Source organism: Erinaceus europaeus, chromosome 11, assembly GCF_950295315.1.
Source record: "Erinaceus europaeus chromosome 11, mEriEur2.1, whole genome shotgun sequence".
In the NCBI taxonomy this organism is placed as follows: domain Eukaryota; kingdom Metazoa; phylum Chordata; class Mammalia; order Eulipotyphla; family Erinaceidae; genus Erinaceus; species Erinaceus europaeus.
In genome coordinates this window covers 98,319,544-98,342,136 of record NC_080172.1, presented here as the reverse complement: position 1 = coordinate 98,342,136, position 22,593 = coordinate 98,319,544, and the positions used below count along the sequence as shown (strand labels likewise).

General features: G+C 41.8%; 1 protein-coding gene across 3 annotated transcripts in view; it reads right to left on the bottom strand.

Moving 5' to 3' along the window:
• The window catches only part of GIPC2 (GIPC PDZ domain containing family member 2), a 117,480-nt gene that overhangs the window by 90,299 nt on the left and 4,588 nt on the right, over positions 1-22,593 (bottom strand). The window contains exon 1 of one of the 3 annotated variants that reach the window (XM_060202201.1): positions 6,894-7,029. The exons of the other annotated variants lie outside the window; for them this stretch is intronic. Within the exon in view, the coding sequence (XP_060058184.1) occupies positions 6,894-6,944 (51 nt within the window). The 5' untranslated portion in view covers positions 6,945-7,029. Of the gene's footprint in view, positions 1-6,893; positions 7,030-22,593 lie in introns of those variants that run through there. 3 annotated transcript variants of the gene reach the window in all.

The window sequence follows — 22,593 nt, the reverse complement described above, 5'->3', positions numbered from 1 at the left end:
GTCCAACTCCAAGTTTTGCTTCCTGTCTTGTTACCTCTCTGATAACTAATATCTGCATAAAGATTTGTAAATTACTGATTACTTCCTGTAGGATTAGCTAAACTAATTCCTGAAAGTCGAATCATGAGGGAAGGCACCACTATGCCCTGTGCAGAAAAGGAAACCAGCTCAGTTCCATTAAGTAACTTGTTTAAGGTCACATAGCTAGTAAATGACAGTTGAAACTAGAATTCACACTCCTTAGACTTTTTCTAGCCCATAATACTGTAGCCAGAATGCAAATACAAACTCCAGCTTTAAATAAAAGACTACAAGACAGAGATTTTTGCTCCATATAAGACTACAAGGAGATTTTTTGCTACATATGGACCTAAGTATACTTTATTTAATAAGTCACCCACTACCTAAAAGGAATCAAGACAGTTAGTAGAAAGGGGTTATTTGTAATTGAACTTTAAAAGTCAAAAGTATTAGGTGGTTCATAAATATCAGAAGAAATTAGCACATTTATTATTATGATTTACCGTAATTTTAAAAATATTTCTTTCAGTTAATTTTAAAAGAGATTGAATTTAAAACGCAAATTTATTTTATTATAAACAAACAATCATTTAAAATCTTAAGGCTATTATTTTTCCAACATAACACCTGTATTAAATTCTAAGACTTTTAATATAGATTATTAAAACAATAATACAAGTGTAAAATAAATGCTACCTTTGTTTCTTCCTTCTCTATGACTACAATCATCTAGAAACAACTTTCACAGTTCAGAAAAAGCTAGAAAATTGGCAGCAAGACAGATACAGAAACCCGATACTGTATGCTTTATTTAGACCTCCACGAAGATATTGTACAAAGCACTGCCTCGAACTGAGTAGAACTTTCTATAAATGATTCACTGCTAAATTAGCTGCCCTGGGTAAGTCCTAGCAAGTCTTAACTAAAAGGTGAATCATCTGTTGTGCTCTTCCTTCTCTGGCACAACTTATGTTTCAGTGTTTAAAGAACAAAGTAAATTGACAAAAATGATTTTATCCATAACAGGGAAGGAAATCAAATTCATATTTTTAATGTACAAAATGACTTCCCACAGCAACTGAAAGAACTTTCTTTTGTTAATGAAAGTTAAAGTAACTACATATCAAGGAAAGTCAAAATCTCCAAGTAATTCCTAAAACACAACAGAAAGTTAAAAAGGATAAGGGAAGATTTTTATCTTGTCTTTGTGAACATTACACAGACACTAAACCGACAAGTAAGATATTTCAACTGTAGAGATCTATATATAGCAGCCTCTTCCCCAATACGTAGTCAGCCAGGAGAGATCTGAGCTTCCTCCCAGTCCAGTAATGCTGCAAGGTGACATGCCAATTTTGAGGTCATCATAAATCACTGCTGTTCCCCTTGTGAGGTGCTGTCTCAAATTTTTCCAGCTTTCTAAACCACTTATCTTCTTTAAAGTCTCTTGTTGATACTTAAGATAGAAAACTTAACAGTGCATGGAGAGATAATAATAAGGAGACATTTTATAACCGAGAATAATGCAGTAGAGTGATTTGTGAAACATTATAAATTATAATTATTAGTAAAGAACTTTGTGATTAAACTCTCCAGTTTACCAAATAAAAAGTATGAATATAACTTATTAGGATGAACATTATACCCATCCCAAAAATGTCCGCAGTCAATTTTTTTTTTTAATTTGTGATTGGGCAGCTAGCTCAGCAGGTAGAGTACAGGGCTTGCACACCTGAGGGTTCCAGTTCAAGTCAGATTGGCTACAGTGGTAGTCTGGCTTCTCTCTCATATGACACTTATCATATAATTTAGATTTAAAAATATTTTAAAATATCTAATATTCAGGGAGCGTGGGGTCACAAAACTTTGGTGGTGGTGTGTGTGGTGTGGAACTATACACTTACCCTTCCAATCTTATAACCCATTATTAATCACAAATAAAAGAAATGGAAAGAAAAAAATACCTATTTCCCTCCAATTATATAGCCTCAGAAACTGAGATAATAAATACTTTCTGCTAAAAATTTGCTAATTGGGGCAGATTGTAGCACAACAGGTTAAGAGCACATGGTGCCAAGTGCAAGGATTAGGGTAAATGACGCCACCTGCGGGGCGGGGGGGGGGGGGGGGGGGAGGGAGGCGCTTCACAACAGGTGAAGCAGGTCTTCAGGTGTCCTTCTTTCTCTCCCTCTCTCTGTCTTCCCCTCCTCAACTCGATTTCTCTCTGTCCTGTCCAACAACAACATTGGGGAAAAGATGTCCTCCAGGAGCAGTGGATTCATAGTGCAGGCACCGAGCCCCAGAGATAACCCTGGAGGTAAAAAAAAAAAAGTTAATTGTGTTTGGCAGGGTCAGAGGAATGGCTCACTGCCTTACCATTCATGCAGCACAGATTTAAGTCTGATAGCACCACACAGTGTTCTATCACCACAAGTAGCTTTGGTGCTTAATATGCATCCCTTCCCCCATAGATAGATAGGTAGATAGATAACTAGACAGATAAAAGATGGAGATATATATATAAAATGAGACAGAAAATTTGGGATGCATTGGATCGACCTTCTCGTGGTGCATCCCGTGAGTACCCATTCATTGGGGAAACTGACGATCCTTCCTAGCCGACTGAATCCACATGGATCCCAGTCACTTTCAAAGCCAGCAACAAGCAGCTCCTGACAGCTTTCAACCTGATGCTGTTGACTGGCTACGGAAGAAGGGCAAACGAAGAAGACAGAAGATAAAATATATAGAGATGTATAGACATGTTGATACATGAAAAAAGCAGCTAGGGACTAATGAAATGGTGCATGCTCAAAATCCCAGTATATATATCAAAAAGTTCATATAACACCATGTTCATATTAACCCAGGAAGTAAGATCTACAAGCCTCATTATGAAATGCCTAGGAAACACATAACCAGTGTCACCATACCATGTTATACTGCCACTGATTTTTTGCTTTGGGTAGTATTCCAGAGATGCCAAGTCTGAGAGATCAACTTTCCAACTCCAATAATCTGGCAAAACCTCTCCTAACACGTGGGACTACCCAGAATCATTTCAGATGGTGCATTCTCCAACAAAGTTACAGACCTAGATATGTAGGGCCTAGGGGTCTTGGGTACAAGTATAAACATATCCAAAAGTTATGGGCAACTATATACCTCAAAGTAAAAGTGCTTTGCGGGGCTAGCGTCGCAGGCGAGAGACCAGGAACTTGTGGCGCGTGGTAATACAATTCTTTATTCAGGCGGACACCCCAGAGTGGGTGTGAGCACAGCGTGTTAAGCCACGTGGTGCCAAACCACAATGGCCTCCTCCTGTTCTGCATGCCAGCCCTTCTCCAGGTCGGAATTCGGGAGAGAAAGAGAGCAAAACCAGGAACAGAAGTGGGTTTTGTGGGATAAAACCGGAAGTGGCAAGTTGGGAATGGAGATGGCTAGAAAAAGGGGTGGAGAAAAGAAAAAGGCATGCTGGGAACTTCCTTAGCTACCATTGCTATGGTTTCAGCTGGCTGAAATAATGTGCCCTGCAGGCAGGGCAGGTCTTGAGGAAAGAAGATAGATCAGGCTAAACAATGATTATGTAAATAGGCCATAGTGTCAGCAATGAAGGATGGAGCAGGCAGGCTGCCCAACAATGCTTAATAGTCCTCTATGATTAGATTTAGACCTAACAAATTCAGCAGTCCAGTAGAATGGCCTAGAGGAGGTGCCATAAATTGTCTAAGCAAATGCTTATTACTTAGGCCTAGACAACCTCCTCTCCAAACCCCTGCTTCACTTCCCTCAATCACTCTATCTACTCAACTAACTACACAAAAGAAAGTCAGATATATTTCCAAATATCTTCTTACAGCATCAACATTATTGTCACTCCTTGATAATCCTTAGAATAAACACTGTATATAATAGGCCAAGAGATATACTGGCAAGTAGGTATATAAACTAAAGGACAATTATTGTCCCTATGACAACCTTTATTAGAATCACCAAACACTTACGTGCGATAAAACTCGAGGTCAATTTAGACTCCACTCAAATCCTAGATGTATTTCTTCTCCCAACTTGAGGCCAGACCCCAAAGACCTAATACCAGTTTGGATACAATAAATGGCACTCAACACTTCAACAGCTGGGAGAAAGTCCAAGCTCAGTAGATAAAAAAGGGTCTACAAAAGCTGGATAAGGACAAGATAGTGGCTCACTTAATGATAGTCTTGTTGGTCACTACCAGGCCACCCCCATCACCTGAGGCCCTATTCAAGAAATATTTGGATTCAACCATAGATATGATGGGCCTAGACCTCTAAGAGACCCCTCTCTCCACCATCACTAGTCACTTCAATCAGGAACATTATCATAAGCACTTTGGAGGGCTTCTCCAAGACCTCGCCATCACTATAAAGTAACAATGGTAGGGATTGCCCCACTTTCCAATGGGATACTGGGTCAGCCTACTCTGCCACTTGAAGAAGACTGATCCTAAAAAGACTGCAGTTTAGAATGTTCCCAGCTGTGACCACAGAATGTGAGCTCAGACTGACAGGGACTCGGAAGTTATACACACTTCTGTGCTACATACGAATATACATGGGCCCTGGGTCAGGCTGATGTGATAAACAGTTAACTGTTTGTATTTTCTCTTCAAGTTCCAAAGTTACTCTCTGCCCTAATCCAGTTTTCTAACCCTATATCCACTCTGATCCCATCTTCTCGGACAATATTTTTAGCCCATCTGCAGGTTAGTTACCAAGCTCTAACAAAACTTACTAAAGTCATGGACCCCTAGGAAAATACCTAAAATAGACTTCTAGTTTCTTCTCACCCTAAGATCTCATCTACTCTATTCCTGCTTTTTGGTTCCTGTTAATTAATCATTTTGTCCTGCTTTCTATCTTCTATCTTTCAGTCACTAAGTTGCAGAAGCTACTATAATTCCATCCTGACTTCCTTGGACAGGAGACCTCACCAATGTGTCCTGTGATCTCACCTCTCCGGAGACTTACCCCCACCAGGGAAAGATAAAAATAGGATGGAAGTATATATAGATCAAACTGCCAATACCCATGTCCAGCAGAGAAGCAATTACAAAAACCAGAACTCTCACCTTCTGCACCCCATAAGGAATTTTGGTCCATACTGCCAGAGGGGACACAAATGTTAGGGGAAGATGACCAGAGGTCTCTGAACTCCAATTCCATCAGGACCCAGAGAGAAAAGAAGAAAAAGGGAAGGACATTTGGAAGTAGCAAAAGGTGGAAGTGTGACTTAGAAAGGAAGAGAAGGCAGGACCATAGGGGAAAAAAAATGGGCAAATATATAAAAATATAATCATAGAAATAATAGTCAGAGAGTCGGGCTGTAGCGCAGCGGGTTAAGCGCAGGTGGTGCAAAGCACAAGGACCGGCATAAGGATCCCGGTTCAAACCCCGGCTCCCCACCTGTAGGGGAGTCGCTTCACAGGCGGTGAAGCAGGTCTGCAGATGTCTATCTTTCTCTCCTCCTCTCTGTCTTCCCCTCCTCTCTCCATTTCTCTCTGTCCTATCCAACAATGACAACAACAATAATAACTACAACAATAAAACAACAAGGGCAACAAAAAGGGAATAAATAAATTAAATAAATATTTTTTTAAAAAAAGAAATAATAGTCAATCCACGTCTGTGACCTGGGGAGAACTACTGCAGTTTCCAATGGGAATGGGGACACAGAGCTCTAGTAGTGGGACTGGTATGGAACTATACCCCTGTTATCTCATAATATTGTAAATCAGTATTAAATCACTAATAAAATATTTTAAACCCCAAAACAAACAAACAAAAGGAAATAAAATTCAGCCCATATCTGTGACCTTGGGAAAGCTACTGCACTTTCCAGTGGAAGGAATGGGGACACAGAACTGTGGTGATGGGAACAGTGTGGAATTGTTACCCTGTTACCTTGTAATTTTTAAACCAATATGAAATCACTAACAAAAGAAAGGAAAAATGTCTAGAAAGCATGTCATGTTTATAACCCACTCAAATTGCGGTGCATGCATAGTGAGCCATTCAGATGTCAAGGTAGAAAAAAAGGAGAGTCATCTAGTCTTTTCCCCAGAACAAAAAATTCTGACAGAAATTAGCAACTTTATGAAAGTTGCTTAATTTTTTTTTTATTTCTTTACGAAAGAAACTAACAACTTCATGAAAATGAAAAGTGGGCCACTTGAGAAACTATGAACATCTGAAGAGGGAAAGACTGAAACTGATTTTTATTCTAAACTAGGACACACACAAAACATTTGGAAAATGTGCTGCAGAGTGGCAGGATGAGAGATGACAAAGAAAAGTGTCCTACAGAGCTCCCTAGATAAACAATGGAAGGAATAGAGAGCTAGAGAAAGAGAGGAAGCAAGCCTGCTAACCACCTTAAACACTTAAAAGAGAACTTGGGATGTATTTAAAACCTTCCCCTTGAGGGCAGAGTCACAGAACTTTGGAAGTGAGTGCGGTCTGGAACAATGCACTGTAATCTTACAATCTTGTAACCCACTACTAATCACAGATGAAAGAATGGAGCGGAGGGACCCTCCCCTGTAGATATGGTCAGCATGACAAGATACCTAAGTGAAATTAGCTCTAAATCTGGAGAGCAAGCGTGATGATTATTCTAGAAGTTGCTCAAAAATAAAAAAGCAGTAAGAACAAAGACCAGCGTTCATGCCTGAGATTCTCAGGTCCCAGGTTCATTCCCCGGGACCACCATATGCCAGAGCTGAACAATGTAGTGCTCTGGTAAAAATTAAACACACACACACCACAGGTGGATCAGACACACACAAGCATAGCCCAAGCTAACTCTCGCCTTTGCTTGGTGTCTAAAGTTACCTCCAGCATGGAGCAGCCTCTTCTCACCCCGTTTGCCAACACTCCTGTCATTCCTGCCTGCAGAGTCTGGGTCTGGGGCAGACAGAGCAGTTAGAGAAGAGGGGAAGAAAGCTCAGTACAGTCAGGAGATTTCCTAAAGCAGCTGGCAGGGCACCAAAGGCTACATCCTCAACTCCCAAGAATGGATCACGCCAAGCCATACACAGGACCAGAATTTCCTGGCTCTAGACTGTATGCTGACATTGCATCCTCACTACCTGCTTCTATTTTTATTGCCACAACTCCTCCCTCTACCTCCTCCCCAAATGCCTATAAAGCAAAACCTTCCCAACTGTCAAGGAAACCGGCTTATGTAGTACATATATTCATTTATTTATTTATTTGCCTCCAGGGTTATCTCTGGGACTCAGTGCCAGCACTATGCTTCCACGGGTCCTGGCAGCCATTTTTTTCCCCGTTTTTATTGGGTTGGACAAAAAGAAATTGAGGAGGGGAGAGAGAAAGGCAGACACCTGCAGACCTGCTTCACCACTTGTGAAGCGACCCCCTGCAGGTGGAGAGCCGTGGGTTCGAACCAGGATCCTTGCGCCGGTCCTTGCGCCGGTCCTTGCGCTTTATACTCTGTGCGCTGAATCCAGTGCGCTACCACCCGGCCCCCTATAGTACACAGAATTAAATAGGGCCTCAGTTTTCCGGATCTCAGTTTACCCCTACTGTCCCAAAGTAATTATCAACATCATCCCCTTCACTCAGAAACCAACACCTGGTTTAATAGTCACATATTAATCATTCAGTCAGTAAAAAAAAAAAAAAAAAAAAAAAATTCTCAATATTGTGTCACCAGAAGAAAAATCAAATTTAATATAAGCATGCTTTCGGATGCAATTATCAGTTTTTAAGAACTACAATGACAGGCCCCACATCTACAAGCAACCAATTTTTGACAAAGGAGACCCAGAACATTAAATGAAGAAAGGAATATCTTTTCATCAGTGCTGAGAAAACTGAGTTGAAACATATAGACAAAAGTAACTGAGCCACCACATATAACCATGCAGAAAAGTCAGTTTGATCCATTCCAAATGGATCAAATACATGGACATTAGACCAGCAACCACCAAATACATAGAAGAAAACACTGGCAGAACACTTCATGGCCTACGTTTCAGAAATGTCTCCAAAGGGGTTGGGTGATGGCACACCCAGTTGAATGTACATGTTAACATGCCCAAGGGCTCAGGTTCAAGCACCCAGGCCCCACCTGCAAGGGGGAACTTCACAAGTGGTGAAGCAGTGCTGCAGTTGTCTCTCTCTCTCTCTCTCTCTCTCCCTGTCTAGTTCCCCTCCCCCTCTTAATTCCTCTCTATTTCATCAAAATAAATAAATAAATGTTTTTTAAAAAGAAATGTCTTCAAAGACTTGAGTCCATCAGCAAGGAAAACAAAAATAAAAATAAACCAATAGGACAACGTCAAATTGAAAAGCTTCTGGACAGCAAAGGGTCTCATCACCAAACAGAAAGACACCCTACAGAATAGAAGTTCTTCATGAGCTATATATTGGACAGAGGGCTAATAACCAAAATACATAAAGAGATTATAAAACTTATCAACAACAGCAACCAAAAAAAAAAAAAACTAAAAAATGGGGAGAGGGCATGAACTGGATCTTCACCACAGAAGAGATTCAGAGGATCAACATACATACATATACATATACATATACATATACATATACATATACATATACATATACATATACATATACATATACATATACATATAGATGTTCAAAGTCACTGATTATCAAAGAATTTCAGATAAAGGTACCAATGAGCAGGGCTGCATGGTAGCACACCTGGTTGAGTGCACATGTTACAATGCACAAGGACACAGGTTCAATCCCCCAATCCCCACCTGCAGAGGGAAAGCTTCACAAGTGGTGAAGCAGTGCTGCAGGTGTCTCTCTTTCTCTCACCCTCTCTATCTCCTCCTGCCCTCATGATTTCTGGCTGTCTCTATCCAATAAATAGTTTTTTAGTACCAATGAGATACCCCTTTACACCCATGAGAATGTCATACCTTAGAAAGGATAGATACGGGAGCAGGGTGGTAGCACAGCGGGTTAAGCACATGTGGCACAAAGCGCAAGGACTGGCATGAGGATCCCGTTCGAGCCCCTGGCTCCCCACCTGCAGGGGAGTGGCTTCACAGCCGGTGAAGCAGGTCTGCAGGTCTCTATCTTTCTCTCCCCCTTTCTGTCTTTCCCTCTTCTCTCCATTTCTCTCTTTCCTATCCAACAACAATGACATCAATAGCAATAATAACTACAAAAATAATTTTTAAAAGGGCAACAAAAAGGAAATAAATAATTTTTTTTAAAAGGATAGATACAAATGGCAAGGAATGTGGGAGAAAAGGAACCTTTCTACACTGCTGGTAGGGATGTAAACTGGTCCACTGACACTTGTGAAAAACAATATGGAGTTTCTTCAGAACACTACAAATGGACATATACCTTATGGCCCAGGAATTTTTCTCCTGAGGAATTATCCAAAGGAAAGAAATACCTATCCAAAGAGATCTATGTACACTTTGTTCATAGAAACACAACTGGTAATAGTCCAAATATGGAAGCAACCTAAATGCCAGACAGATGAGTGGCTAAGAAAGTTGTAGTATATATACATGATGGAATTATTACTCAGCAGTTAAAAATGATGATGCCATCTTCTATCTCATCTAGGATGGAACTTGAGTCATGTTAAGTTAGACAAACCAAAAAGAAAGGGACAAATACCATATGATTTTACTCATATGCAGGACTTAAAAAACAAGGACAGAAATAAATGGAAAACACAACGTGAAATTTGGATTAGGTGTGGTGTACTGTACCAAAGTAAAGGACTCTGGGGAAGAAAGGGTAGGAGGTTAAGATGGCATTGATTCCTGGCACATGTTGGTGTAAAAATACCCTAAGTTAGGGGGGCAGGCAGTAGTACATCAGGTTAAGAACACATAGTACAAAGTGCAAGCACCTTGCAAGGATTCTGGTTCCCCACCAGCAGGGGACCATTTCACAAGAGGTGAAGCAGGTCTGCAGGTGTCTATATTTCTCCGCCCCCCCATCTTCCCTGCCCCTCTCAATTTCTCTCTGTCCTATCCAAAATAATAATAATAATAATAATAATAATAATAATAATAATAATAATAATAATAAATGGAAAAAACAGCCACCAGGAGCAGTGGGTTTGTAGTGCAGACACTGAGCCCCAGCAATAACCCTGGGGGCAAAAAAAAGGAAGGAAAAGGAAAGGAAAATACCTAAATTAGGCATGAGAGAGTTTTGCAGACACATATCACAGGGAGATATGTGGCGACTAATCCCTAGCACTGCAAAAACGGTATCATCTGTTTTCCATCTACACCATGCCTCGGCCTCGCGTGAGCTTAATGTGCAGCTTGGCGATACGAGAATCCGGCATGAAGCCCAGCCAGTCTATCTTGGCGTTACTCTCGATCGCACTCTGTCATTTCACGAACATCTCATAAAAACTGCAGCAAAGGTGGGCGCGAGGAATCACATCATTGCAAGACTGGCCAGCTCCTCATGGGGCGCGAGCGCTTCCACACTGCGATCATCATCTCTGGCATTATGCTATTCCACTGCAGAATACTGTGCCCCAGTATGGTTCCGTAGCCCCCATGTCCACTTGGTCAATTCCAAATTATATTCCTCCATGAGGATAATTTCTGGAACCATCCGTTCCACCCCGGTTCCATGGCTGCCAGTTCTTAGCAACATCGCCCCGCCAGATATTCGTCGGGACGCGGCATCATCTAAGTTCATTTCCCACGTCTTCGCTCAACCGGACCTGCCAATATACGCGGATATCTTCGCCCACCCTGTCCAACGCTTGACGTCTCGTCACCCAATCTGGTCCCCTACGCCTACACTGAACTTCTCTGTTCCAGTCTCTTGGAAACAGAGCTGGCAGTCAGCTGAGGTAAAGAACAAACACCTCATCAAAGACCCCTGCAAGCGTCAACCCGGCTTTGACCTAGCACGTTATGACTGGGCCCTCCTCAATCGCTATCAAACAGGCCATGGCCGGTGCGCCGCTATGTTCCATCGCTGGGGAGCCAGAGACGACCCGAACTGCCCCTGTGGCTACAGACAGACTATGACCCACATAGTCAACGACTGCCACCTCTCCAGATTCAAAGGAGGTCTCGAAACTTGACATCAGGCTCAACCTGACGCTGTTGACTGGCTACGGAAGAAGGGCAAACGCTAGAAGAACAGGGAGATGAGAAATTACACCCATGTGTCAACAACTACTATAAATTATTAACCATTCCCCCAACAATGTGATTTGGAGAAAAAAATCAGAAAATAATTTTAAATTGTTATGTAACTTTTCTAAGTTTTACTAGTTAATAGCAGCACTGTGGTTTAATTTCCTTGACAAGACCATGTTTAAAAAAAATTTTTTTTTAAGTGATGAAGTCATCTCCTTTGCCTCATCTTAGATGGAGCTGGAAGGAATCTTGTTAAGTGAGATAAATCAAATACAGGAGGACAAATACCAAGTGATCTCACACACAGGTGGAATTTAAGAACCAGGAATGAAAAGTGAACATACAGAGTGAAATTTGTAGTGGGTGGAGTGTAACACAAAAGCAAAGGATTCTGGGTAGAAAAGCTGGGTGGAGAGGGTGTTGGGTCCTGGTGTATAATGGTAGAAAAGGACTTCAATTGGGCATGAGAGTATGTTTTTGTTCTGTTTGTCTGTTCCTTTTTTCTTTTTTTTTTAGTTGCCACCAGGATTATTGCTGGGACTTGGTGACTGCATGATGAATCCATAGCACCCGGTCACTATTTGACCAGTTTTTCCTTTTTTTATTTTTATTTTTTCTTTATTTGATAGAACAGAGAGAATTGAGAGGGAAGGGGGAGGGAGAGTGGGAGAGGAACAGAGACATCTCCACTACTTGCTTCACTACTCATGAAGCTTCTCCCCTGCTAGTGGTAAACAGAGAACCAAGTGCACCGCCACCACTACCTCCAGAGGTGTTTAACAGACACATATGACAGGAGATAAGAAATTGCACCCATATGTTAGCAACTGCTGTAATCCATCAGCCCCCCCCCCAATAAAGTGATTAAAGACCTACCATGGCAGAGGATGCTAGACTACATTACAGGAAGGCAACCAGCAAAACATAAAATTGAAAAGTTTCAGGATAAATATTTGCCTTCTTCAACAAATATACTGGAAAGGGGGGGGATGAAATAGGGGCATAAAGATGACCGGAGATTCAAAGGATATATTTAATAGGAGTGAAAAATTAAACTGTGGTGTTGAGGAAAGCACAATTAAGTGATAAAATGATAAAGTAAAGCACGAATTACCATAAAAGTCAAGCTAGTAATTATTCTTAGTAAGTAAGTGGAAGAGGGAATGTGGAAGATCCCAGGAGGACTGACAAGAACTATCTTCTGATGTAGGTGTGGTTAAAGGTGTCTACTTACTGACTAAATCCTACCATTTCTAAAAGTTCTCTACCTGAGTTATTTTTAATCAAGCTTTTTCATAGAGTATGAAAAAGAAAATCTGGGAAATGTTGATATGTTTATAATTGTGAAATTGGGACACATGGGAGTTAATTACAGTGTTTCTTTGTGTGTGTGTGTGTGTTTTTGCCTTGCATGCATTCAAAATTTCCCTAATTTAAAAAAGATAGCATAAAATAAAATTTCCCTAATAAAAAGTGTAGAACGAAAATATCTGTCATACTAATACTAGCCCCTGCCTGTCAGAGCAATTCTCCGTTTTATGGAGAATTTTATGGAAGAGACAAGGCACTAAGTCAACTACTTCATTCTAATTAAGAATCATGGAAGCTCAGAGAATAGGCAAAGAATTCAGTCTTGAGACAGGAAGAAGACCTTAGATAGTAACTCCTCAATCCTATAGTATAAGAACTATTAAAAGATGGGCAGGGGGAGTCAGGTGGCAGCGCAGCGGGTTAAGACTACTTGGCACGAAGCACAGGACCGGCATTAAGATCAGGGTTCAAGCCCCCGGCTCCCCATCTACAGGGGCATGGCTTCACAGGCGGTAAAGCAGGTCTGCAGGTGTCTGTCTTTCTCTCCCCCTCTCTGTCTTTCCCTCCTCTCTCCATTTCTCTCTGTCCTAACAACGACAACATCAATAACAACGATAGTAACTACAACAATAAAAAGGGCAACAAAAAGGAAAATAAATATTTTTTTTAAAAAAAGATGGGCAGGGTGGGGGTAGATGACGTAATGGTTATGCAAAGAGACTCATGCATGAGGCCCCAAAACCCAGATTCAATGCCCCATACACCACCATAAACCAAAGCTGAGCAGTGCTCTGGTAAAAAAAAAAAAAAAAAAAAAAAGGCATAAGGAACCAAAGACATCCATTCAAAAAGATCTGTGTATGTATACCTATGTTCATAGCAGCACAGGTTGTAATAGCCAAAACCTGTAAACAACCCAGGTTGATGAGTGGCTGAGAAAGTTGTAGTATATATACACACACAATGGAATACTACTCAGCTATTAAGAATAATGAGTTCAGGGTCAGCGGTGTCGCAGCGGGTTAAGCGCAAGTGGCGGCAAAGCGCAAGAATCCTCAAAAGGATCCCGGTTTGAGCCCCCGGCTCCCCACCTGCAGGGGAGTCGCTTCACAGGCGGTGAAGCAGGTCTGCAGGTGTCTCTCTTTCTCTCCCCCTCTCTGTCTTCCCCTCCTCTCTCCATTTCTCTCTGTCCTATCCAACAATGACAACATCAACAGTAACAATAATAACCACAACAAGGCTACAATAACAAGGGCAAAGAAAAGGGGAAAAAATGACCTCCAGGAGCAGTCAATTCATGGTGTAGGAACTAAGCCCCAGCAATAACTCTGGAGGCAAAAAAAAAAAAAAAAAAAAGAATGAGTTCACCTTCTTCACCTCATAATGAATGGACCTTGAATGAATCATGTTCAGTGAGATAAGCCAGAAAGATGACTATGGGATGATCCCACTCACAGACAGAAGTTGAGAAATAAGAACAGAAGGGAAAACACAAAGCTGAACTTGGACTGGAGTTGATGTACTGCACCAAAGTAAAAGACTCCGGGGTGGGGTGGGGGAGTTGTTTCAAGTCCTGGGACATGATGGCAGAGGAGGACCTAGAGGGAGATGAATTGCTATGTGGAAAGCTGAGAAATTTTACACATGTACAAACTATTGTACTTTACTGTACACTGTAAATCATTAATCCTCCCAATAAAGAAATAAATAAAAAGATGGGCAGACAGCATAATAGTTAAGCAAAATATTTTCATGTGTGAGACTCAGAGGTCCCAGATTAGGGCTAGGTTAGGGTTAGGGTTAGGTTAGGGTTAGGGTTAAGCCAAAACTGAGCTATGCTCTGGTCTCTCTCTTGTATCTTTCATATTAAAGATAAATAAACAAATTATTAAAAAAAATAACAACTATTAAATTAGTGGCTCGGGTGACTGCTCAGAGGGTACAGCTCATGTTTTGCAAACTTGAGGTTCTGGGTTTGATCCCTAATACCACATGTGCCAGAAGTATGCAATGATCTCTTCACTTTCTTTTAAATAAATATTTTTAGAGGGTTATTAAATTTAACAAAAGAGGAATCCATCAAACTAAGATGGTTCTAATGTCTTGGCAGCCAATCTAAGCAAACCAAAATTTATAGGCCTCTAAATGCCTCAAGGTTAAGAAAATCAAACCCAAAGACAACTAACACAAACAGCCTATAAGGTGTTCCTAAATATAGTCAGCCCCTTAAGCTATAGCCAATAAAATAACCTCCTTTCTTTGCTTCCATGGCTTCTCTGTAAAAACTCGGGCACTAGCTCCTGTCAGCACTAACAATTTTTGGTTTGGCACAGCCTAATATGAATCAATTTTTTGCTCAAATAAGCTTTATTTTTATTACTCCTCAGTTTATCTTTTCAACAGTTAATAAGGAAAGAGTAGGGGAAAGATGTGAGCAATGCATAAGGTCATAGAGTTAGAATGAATTTCAAATTCTGAAATAGTTTATCTGTCATTTCCCTGGTACAAGAAGTCTCAGAATACTTGTCATGTTCCCTGTCCCCTCCAATAGGCCTCCTTTTGCAATGTTCATCTGCCACTTAATATTACAGATGGACAGATTTGAATCTCCTAACACACAGGTCCAGGGGGTCCTGTCCTACTAGTTCTATGCCTGCACTCAACACAATAGTGACTCTCTTATAGAAATTGAATTGATGGGGGTCTGGCGGTAGCACAGCGGGTTAAGCACACATGGCACAAAGCACAAGGACCGGCTTAAGGAAGCCAGTTCAAGCCCCTGGTCCCCCCCACCTGCAGGGGGAAAGCTTTACAAGTAATGGAACAGTGCTGCAGGTATCTCTTTTTCTCGATTTCTCTTCCCCTCTCCCCGACTTCTCTGTCAGAAAAGAAAATCAACAAAGTCAAAGGGATAGAAGAAAATAATCTCTCAAAAGCAGAATAAGAAGTAGACGGAGGGGAGTCAGGCGGTAGCGCAGCAGGTTAAGCGCACTTGGCGCAAAGCGCAAGGACCCGCTTGAGGATCCTAGTTGGAGCCCCCGGCTCCCCACCTGCAGGGTAGTCGCTTCACAAGCGGTGAAGCAGGTCTGCAGGTGTCTATCTTTCTCTCCCCCTCTCTGTCTTCCCCTCCTCTCTCCATTTCTCTCTGTCCTATCCAACTACAACGACATCAATAACAACAATAATAACTACAACAATAAAACAACAAGGGCAACAAAAGGGAAAATAAATAAATATTTTTTAAAAATTAAAAAATAAAAAGCAGAGGGAGGACCTGAGCAGTACTCTAGTTCTCTCTATCTCTCCCTCTCATTAGAATATAATGAATAAGACTTTTAAAAGGAGAGGGTTTGAGATGGAAGGTGGAAAACTAGACTATCCAGAGCTCTTGCTTTCACGTACACAGCCTGAATAATATTCCATGGAATCTGCCTGCTACAGCAAAAGCTCTCCTGAACTTCCCTGCCTCCCTATAAAGCCAAATAAAACAAATAGCCCAAAGCAACCTGAAGTGTCTCTGCCTCTCACAACCTGCAAGAGCTTTCTATGTCCATCTGGAATGATTGAGATGATGGAAAACAGGAAGAAATCGAAGGGATGAGTGAATGGATCTATGAAGTAGCAGAAGCCTCAGCCAACGGGTTTGGACAGGACATAAACTAGAATTGTTCACAGTGCAATGGCAAGGTATTTCTGGCACTGAAAAAAAATGCAAAGTCATCCATTTCTTATCTGATAGCAGTTAAGTCTATAAGACAGCTGCTTGAATTATCCTCCCACATTTCAAAATGAGTCATGGGTTGTTTCTATATTTTTTTTCTTCTGCTTGAGTTTTTCATATAAAAATGAGGTTGATGGTCATGAGGACTAGTGATATGATTGCAGTATATTTAGATCTTCTCAGCAATGCTGTGCAATTGCAGAGAGTGCCATTACATTCCCCTGAAACCGAATACTATCTGCAAAGGAAATGGATGTTTGACCACGTTTCTACTTGATAACACAAAGTAGCAAACTTGGATAGTGCACTGCTTGGTCACTCACACAACCCTGATCCCCCACCTCACTGAAGGAAGCATCAGTAGGGAAGTTTCTGTCTTCTCCCCTCTCCTCCCTCGTTTTCTTTTTTTTTTTTTTTTTTTTTTTTTGCCTCCAGGGTTATCACTGGGGCTCGGTGCCTGCAGTACGAATCCACTGCTCCTGGAAGCCATTTTTTTCCCTCTTGTTGCCCTTGTTGTTTATCGTTGTTGTTGTTGTTATTGCTGCTGCTGTTGGATAGGACAGAGAGAAATGGAGAGAGGAGGGGAAGACAGAGGAGGGGGGGGAGAAAGACAGACACTTGCAGACCTGCTTCACTACTTGTGAAGCGACCCCCTGCAAGTGGGAAGCCAGGGTCTCGAACTGGGATCTTTGCCCCGTCCTTGCACTTTACACCATGTCAACCCGGATCCTCCTCCTCCTGTTCCTCCTCTTCTCTTCCTCCTCCCCCTCCTCTTCTTTTTCCTCCTCTTCCTCTTCTTCTCTCTTCTCTCTCTCCCTCCCTCCCTGCTTCTGCCTCTGCCTTTTTTTGTCTGAAAAAATTAAATTAAGTTCTCTGTGTTAAAGATATCTTAGAGCCCGGCCACAGTGTCTAGGATATATTAAATCATGGATAGATTAACCCTAATTAACAGACTGGTAGATTCACAAGGAAGGTTTCTGGGAGGAAGTGACAGTTGAGACAAGAAAGGTGAAAGAGCTAACAAGGAAGTAAACTGAGAAGAGGAGGCATTGTTTGGCTTCTTGGATTATTTGTAAATGCTATGGACTGAGTGTCCCCCCCATCACTATCCTCTAATATTTAAACGATGAAATTCTAATATCCAAAGATGGGATATTAGATCCAAAAAGTCTTTAGGAGTTCTTAAATCACAAGGGTGGAGCCTTCACAAGGGGCATTGGAACTTTGCCAAGAGAGACCACTAAGCCCTTCCACCATCTGAGAAAACAACGAGACAAAACCAACTATGAACCAGGAAGTGGACCTTCATCAGATGATAACCATACTTGTGCCTTGGTCTTGGACTTCTTCTCAGCCTCCAGAACTGGGAGCAATAAAATTGTGTTTATAAGCTGCACAGCAGATGGTATTTTGTTACAGCAAACGAATAAAACAGTAAGTATCTAGGAGTCCTTCATGTTTTTTTTTTTAAGATTTTATTTATTTATTCATGAGAAGACAGGAGGAGAGAGAAAGAACCAGACATCACTCTGGCACATGTGCTGTGGGATCAAACTCAGGACATCATGCTTGAGAGTCCAATGCCTTATCACTGCGCCACCTCCCGGACCACCCTTCGTGTTTTTAATACTGTTAGCCAGTAGATCACGTGTCAGCATGCACAAGGACCCAGGTTCAAGCCTCCAGCTGGTCTCCACCTACAGAGGGGGAGCTTCAGGATCAGAAAGGCAGTGTTGTAGCTGTCTCTCTTTCTCTCTCCCTCTCAGCATCCCCCTTCCTCTCAAATTCTGTCTCTATCAAAATTAAAAAAATAATAATAAGGCAGTCGCGCAGTAGTGTAGCGGGTTAAGCGCACATGGCACAAAGCTCAAGGGCCGGCAAGGATCCCAGTTCGATCCCCTGGCTCCCCACCTGCAGGGGAGCCACTTCACAAGCAGTGAAGCAGGCCTGCAGGTGTCTTTCTCTCCCCCCTCTGTCTTCCCCTCCTCTCCCCATTTCTCCCTGTCCTATCCAACAACAATGACATCAATAACAACAATAATAATAACTACAACAATAAAAACAGCAAGGGCAACAAAGGGGAATAAATAAACAAACAAATAAAATACAGGGACAGGAGGTGGCACACCTAGTTAAGCACACACATTACAATGTACAAGGAGCTGGGTTCAAGCTCCTGGTCCCCATCTGTAGGGGGAAAGCTTCATAAGTGATGAAGTAGAGGTGCAGGTATCTCTCTGTCTCTTTTCCTCTCTATCTCCCCCTCCCTTCTTGATTTCTGGCTGTCTGTATCCAATAAGCAAATAAATAAGAAATTGTTTTAAAAATAAGTAAAGTGCAAAGGGGGATGAGGAATGGTCACCAGGGCCTGTGGATTTGTCATGCAGGCACCAAACCTCAGAGATAACCTGGGTGGCAATGAAAAAATTAAATAAGACTCGTGTGACCAAAACATCAAAATATTGATACAGATGGCCAGAGTCAGGAAAACCGCATCACAGTCAAAGAAGCCTCTTTGGAAACTACATTGAAATATTCCGCAGTGACAATTCCAGTGGCTTCCAACCAAAGACAACCAGGAATTCTCCTTACAACAAGTGGAGTCTGTGGACAGCTCAGTAAGAGGGTATTAGAAAACATTAGGCTAGAGTAGGACACCAAAGTAAAAACCTAACCAATGCAACGATTGCCACCTTGGCATTCTTCACTTCAGACTGTGTCCAGAGACTTCACGTGTGGAATGACAACCCTTCAGCTTCATTGCTCGGGTAAGACCTTTCCTTTCATAGTATACTCTAATTTCATCTCAGGTGGTTCACTTTCTAACCAGGTCCCAGGACCTAGATATACAACAGTTTCTGTGAGAGAGAGCATATGTTCACACGTATCCATAAACTACTGCAAAATATATACCTGAAAGCAGAAGTACACTAGAGTGTAGTGAGTACCTCCCTAATACTTCCTCTCCACTATTCCAAGCCTTGGGTCCATGATTGCTCAACAATTTGTTTGGCTTCGTATGTTAACTCTCTTTTCAGTCACCAGGTTCCAGATGCCATCAGGATGCTGGCCAGGCTTCCCTGGATTGAAGACCCCACCAATATGTCCTGGAGCTCAGCTTCCCCAGAGACACACCCTACTAGGGAAAGAGAGAGGCAGACTGGGAGTATGGACCGACCAGTCAACGCCCATGTTCAGCGGGGAAGCAATTACAGAAGCCAGACCTTCCACCTTCTGCAACCCTCAATGACCCTGGGTCCATGCTCCCAGAGGGATAGAGAATGGGAAAGCTATGAGGGGAGGGGGTGGGATATGGAGATTGGGTGGTGGGAATTGTGTGGAGTTGTACCCCTCCTACCCTATGGTTTTGTTAATTAATCCTTTCTTAAATAAAAAAATTTTTTTTTTTTTTATAAAGAAAAGATTAGGCTAGAGTAGGACACCAAAGTAAAAACCCTGTGGGGAGGGAGAGGGTGGACATTCAGCTTCCAGGCGGGGGGGGGGGGGGGGGGGGGCGCAGGCGGGATGGAATGGGACACAGTCTTTTGGTGATAGGAATGTTGTTTATGTACACTCCTATTAAAGTGTAGCCATATAAATCACTATTTAATTAATATGAGAGGGGAAAAATTGATTGTATGTCTCGAAAACACAGACTGAGTCTCTTTAATACATAGGCTGAGTCTATGATATGTGGACTCTCTCAAAAGCCTAGACCAGTACAAATCCAAGAAGGATGACAGAGGACCTAGTGGGGGTTGTATTCTTATATGGAAAACTGGGAAATGTTATGCATGTTCAAACTATTGTATTTACTGTTGAATGTAAAATATGAATTCCCCAATAAAGAAATTAAAAAAATAAAAGCCTAGACCAGGTAGAACAGAAGCAACCAATGGCACAGCTATATACAAGATGCTGCGTATTATACAACAAACCCTAACAAAGGGACTTTGCAAAGTTAACCCAATTACCAAATAATGTGATGATAACAATAACTATCCATTGTCTTCTTGAACCCTAAGACAGCAGGAACCTCACATTTCCACTATAAAGCCTATATTTCCCCCAGTCCTGGAACCTTAGGGTGGGGCCCACTTTCCCGCATGCTTCTCTCAATTCATATCAAATAATATTGCATCCGCCGATCCCAACCTAATCAACACGAGTACCACCCCAACATGCTTCACTTCAGACTGTGTCCAGAGACTTCAGGTGTGGAATGACAACCCTTCAGCTTCATTACTCAGGTGAGACCTTTCCTTTCATAGTATTCTCTAATTCCATTCGAGGTGGTTCACTTCCTAACAAAGTCCCAAAACCTAGATATAGAACAGGTACCCTGAGAGAGAGCATATGTTCACACATATCCATAAACTAGTACAAAATATATACCTGAAAGCAGAAGTACACAAGATTCTGCAGTGAGTAGCCCCCAACACTTCATCTACACTATTCCAGCCTTTAGGTCCATAATTGTTCAACAATTTGTTTGGCTTTGTATGTTAACTCTCTTTTCAGCCACCAGGTTCCAGATGCCAGCATGATGCCAACCAGACTTCCCTCTTCAGATGACCTCACCAATGTGTCCTGGAGATCCACTTCCCCAGAAATTCACCCTACTAGGGAAAGAGAGAGGCAGACTGAGAGAATGGATCGACCAGTCAATGCCCATGTTCAGCAAGGAAGCAATTACAGAAGCCAGACCTCCCACCTTCTGCAACCCACAATGACCCTGGGTCCATACTCCCAGAGGGGCAGAGAATGGGAAAGCTATGAGGGGAGAGGGTGGGATATGGAGATTGGGTGGTGGCACTTGTGTAGAGTTGTACCCCTCCTATCCTACAGTTTTGTTAATGTCTCCTTTCTTAAATAAAAAAGAAGAAAAGATTAGGGTCTGCTTTGGGAGATTGGAGGTAGGTGCAAGGAGGCATGCATTCACTCTGGATATGGTACTGGCAGGAAATAAAGGTAGGATAGGAGAGATAGCATAATGGCTATGCAAAAAGGCTCTCATACCAGAGTCTCTGAAGTCCCAGGTTCAATCCCCTACACCACTATAAACCAGAGTTAAACAGTACTCTAGTAAAAAAATAAAAATAATTTATAAAAATTTAAGGATATAAAGGGCTGGGGAGATAGCATAGTGGTTATGCAAAAAAAAAAAAAAAGGAAGTAGAGGCAATTCTATGGCTATCTTAGTAATTCTATCTAAAGTGAAAGAAATGTTCAAAACGAATGCTGTGATTGCTTAAGGAGCTGTCCGTTCTTTGTTTTTGTTTTCTCGTATTATATAGATAGAGAGGCAGAGAGACAGGGAACAAGACCACAGCACCAAAAACTATCCAGCTGTGCTATTTTGCCAGCCCTGAATGGTCATTTCTTATTTCTTTAGTTATTTTTAAATATTTATTTATGTATTGTTGGATAGAGACAGAGAGAAATTGGGAGGAGAGGGGTCTAGCTCTAGCTCTGCCTGTTAGTGCCAGGTCAACTCCCAGACTTGAGGCTGCTTTTCTCTCTCACATTGCTACAACTTGACGTTGTTGGACCTGACTCACAGAAGTCCGAGTTCTGTATCTGACAGTATATCCCAATTTCTTCATATTTGGTGGGATGTTGGCATTGGTCCTGGGAATCATGGTGTTAAATGAAGTCACTGAATCTCATTTTGCTCTCTTCTTCCAATATTTCAACTTTGTGAACACATAGTTCAAAATGCTAACTGCACTGCCAGAAAGTAATAAAGTCTTGGCTAGGGAGACAGCACAGTCATTTGTGCACCAGACTTTCATGCTTGTGAGTTTCCAGGTTTAACCCCAATACCACCATAAACCAGAACTGGGCTGTCTCTGTGTGCTCTATCTCTCTTTCTCTCTCCTTAAAATACTTTTAAAAAATAAGGAAGAAACAATAAATGCCACATCACACTTCATGTCCTCCGGAAGTGCCACACAAAAAATAGAGAGTCTGAAAGGGGCTCAGTACAAAGTAATAAATCAAAGGAAATCATTACCAGGCTGGCCAAATAGCTCCCTTGGATGGTATGCTGCTTTGCCAAGTGTGTGAGCCAGGTTTGAGCCCAGCCACTTCTATATTGAAGGAAACTGTGTTGTTTTGGTCTCTTTCACTCTCTTGACCTCTCTGCCTTCTCTGTCTCTATGTATGTGTATGGGGGGGGAAATAATTTATTACATCTATAAATAAACTAAATTTTGGGGTCAGGCAGTGGCACAACTGGCTAAGCGCTCACATTATAATGTGCAAGGACCCAAGTTCAAGCCCCCAGTCCCTACCTGCAGGGGGAAAGCTTCACAAGTGGTGAAGCAGGGCTACAGATCTCTCTCTCTGTGTGTCTCTCTCTCTC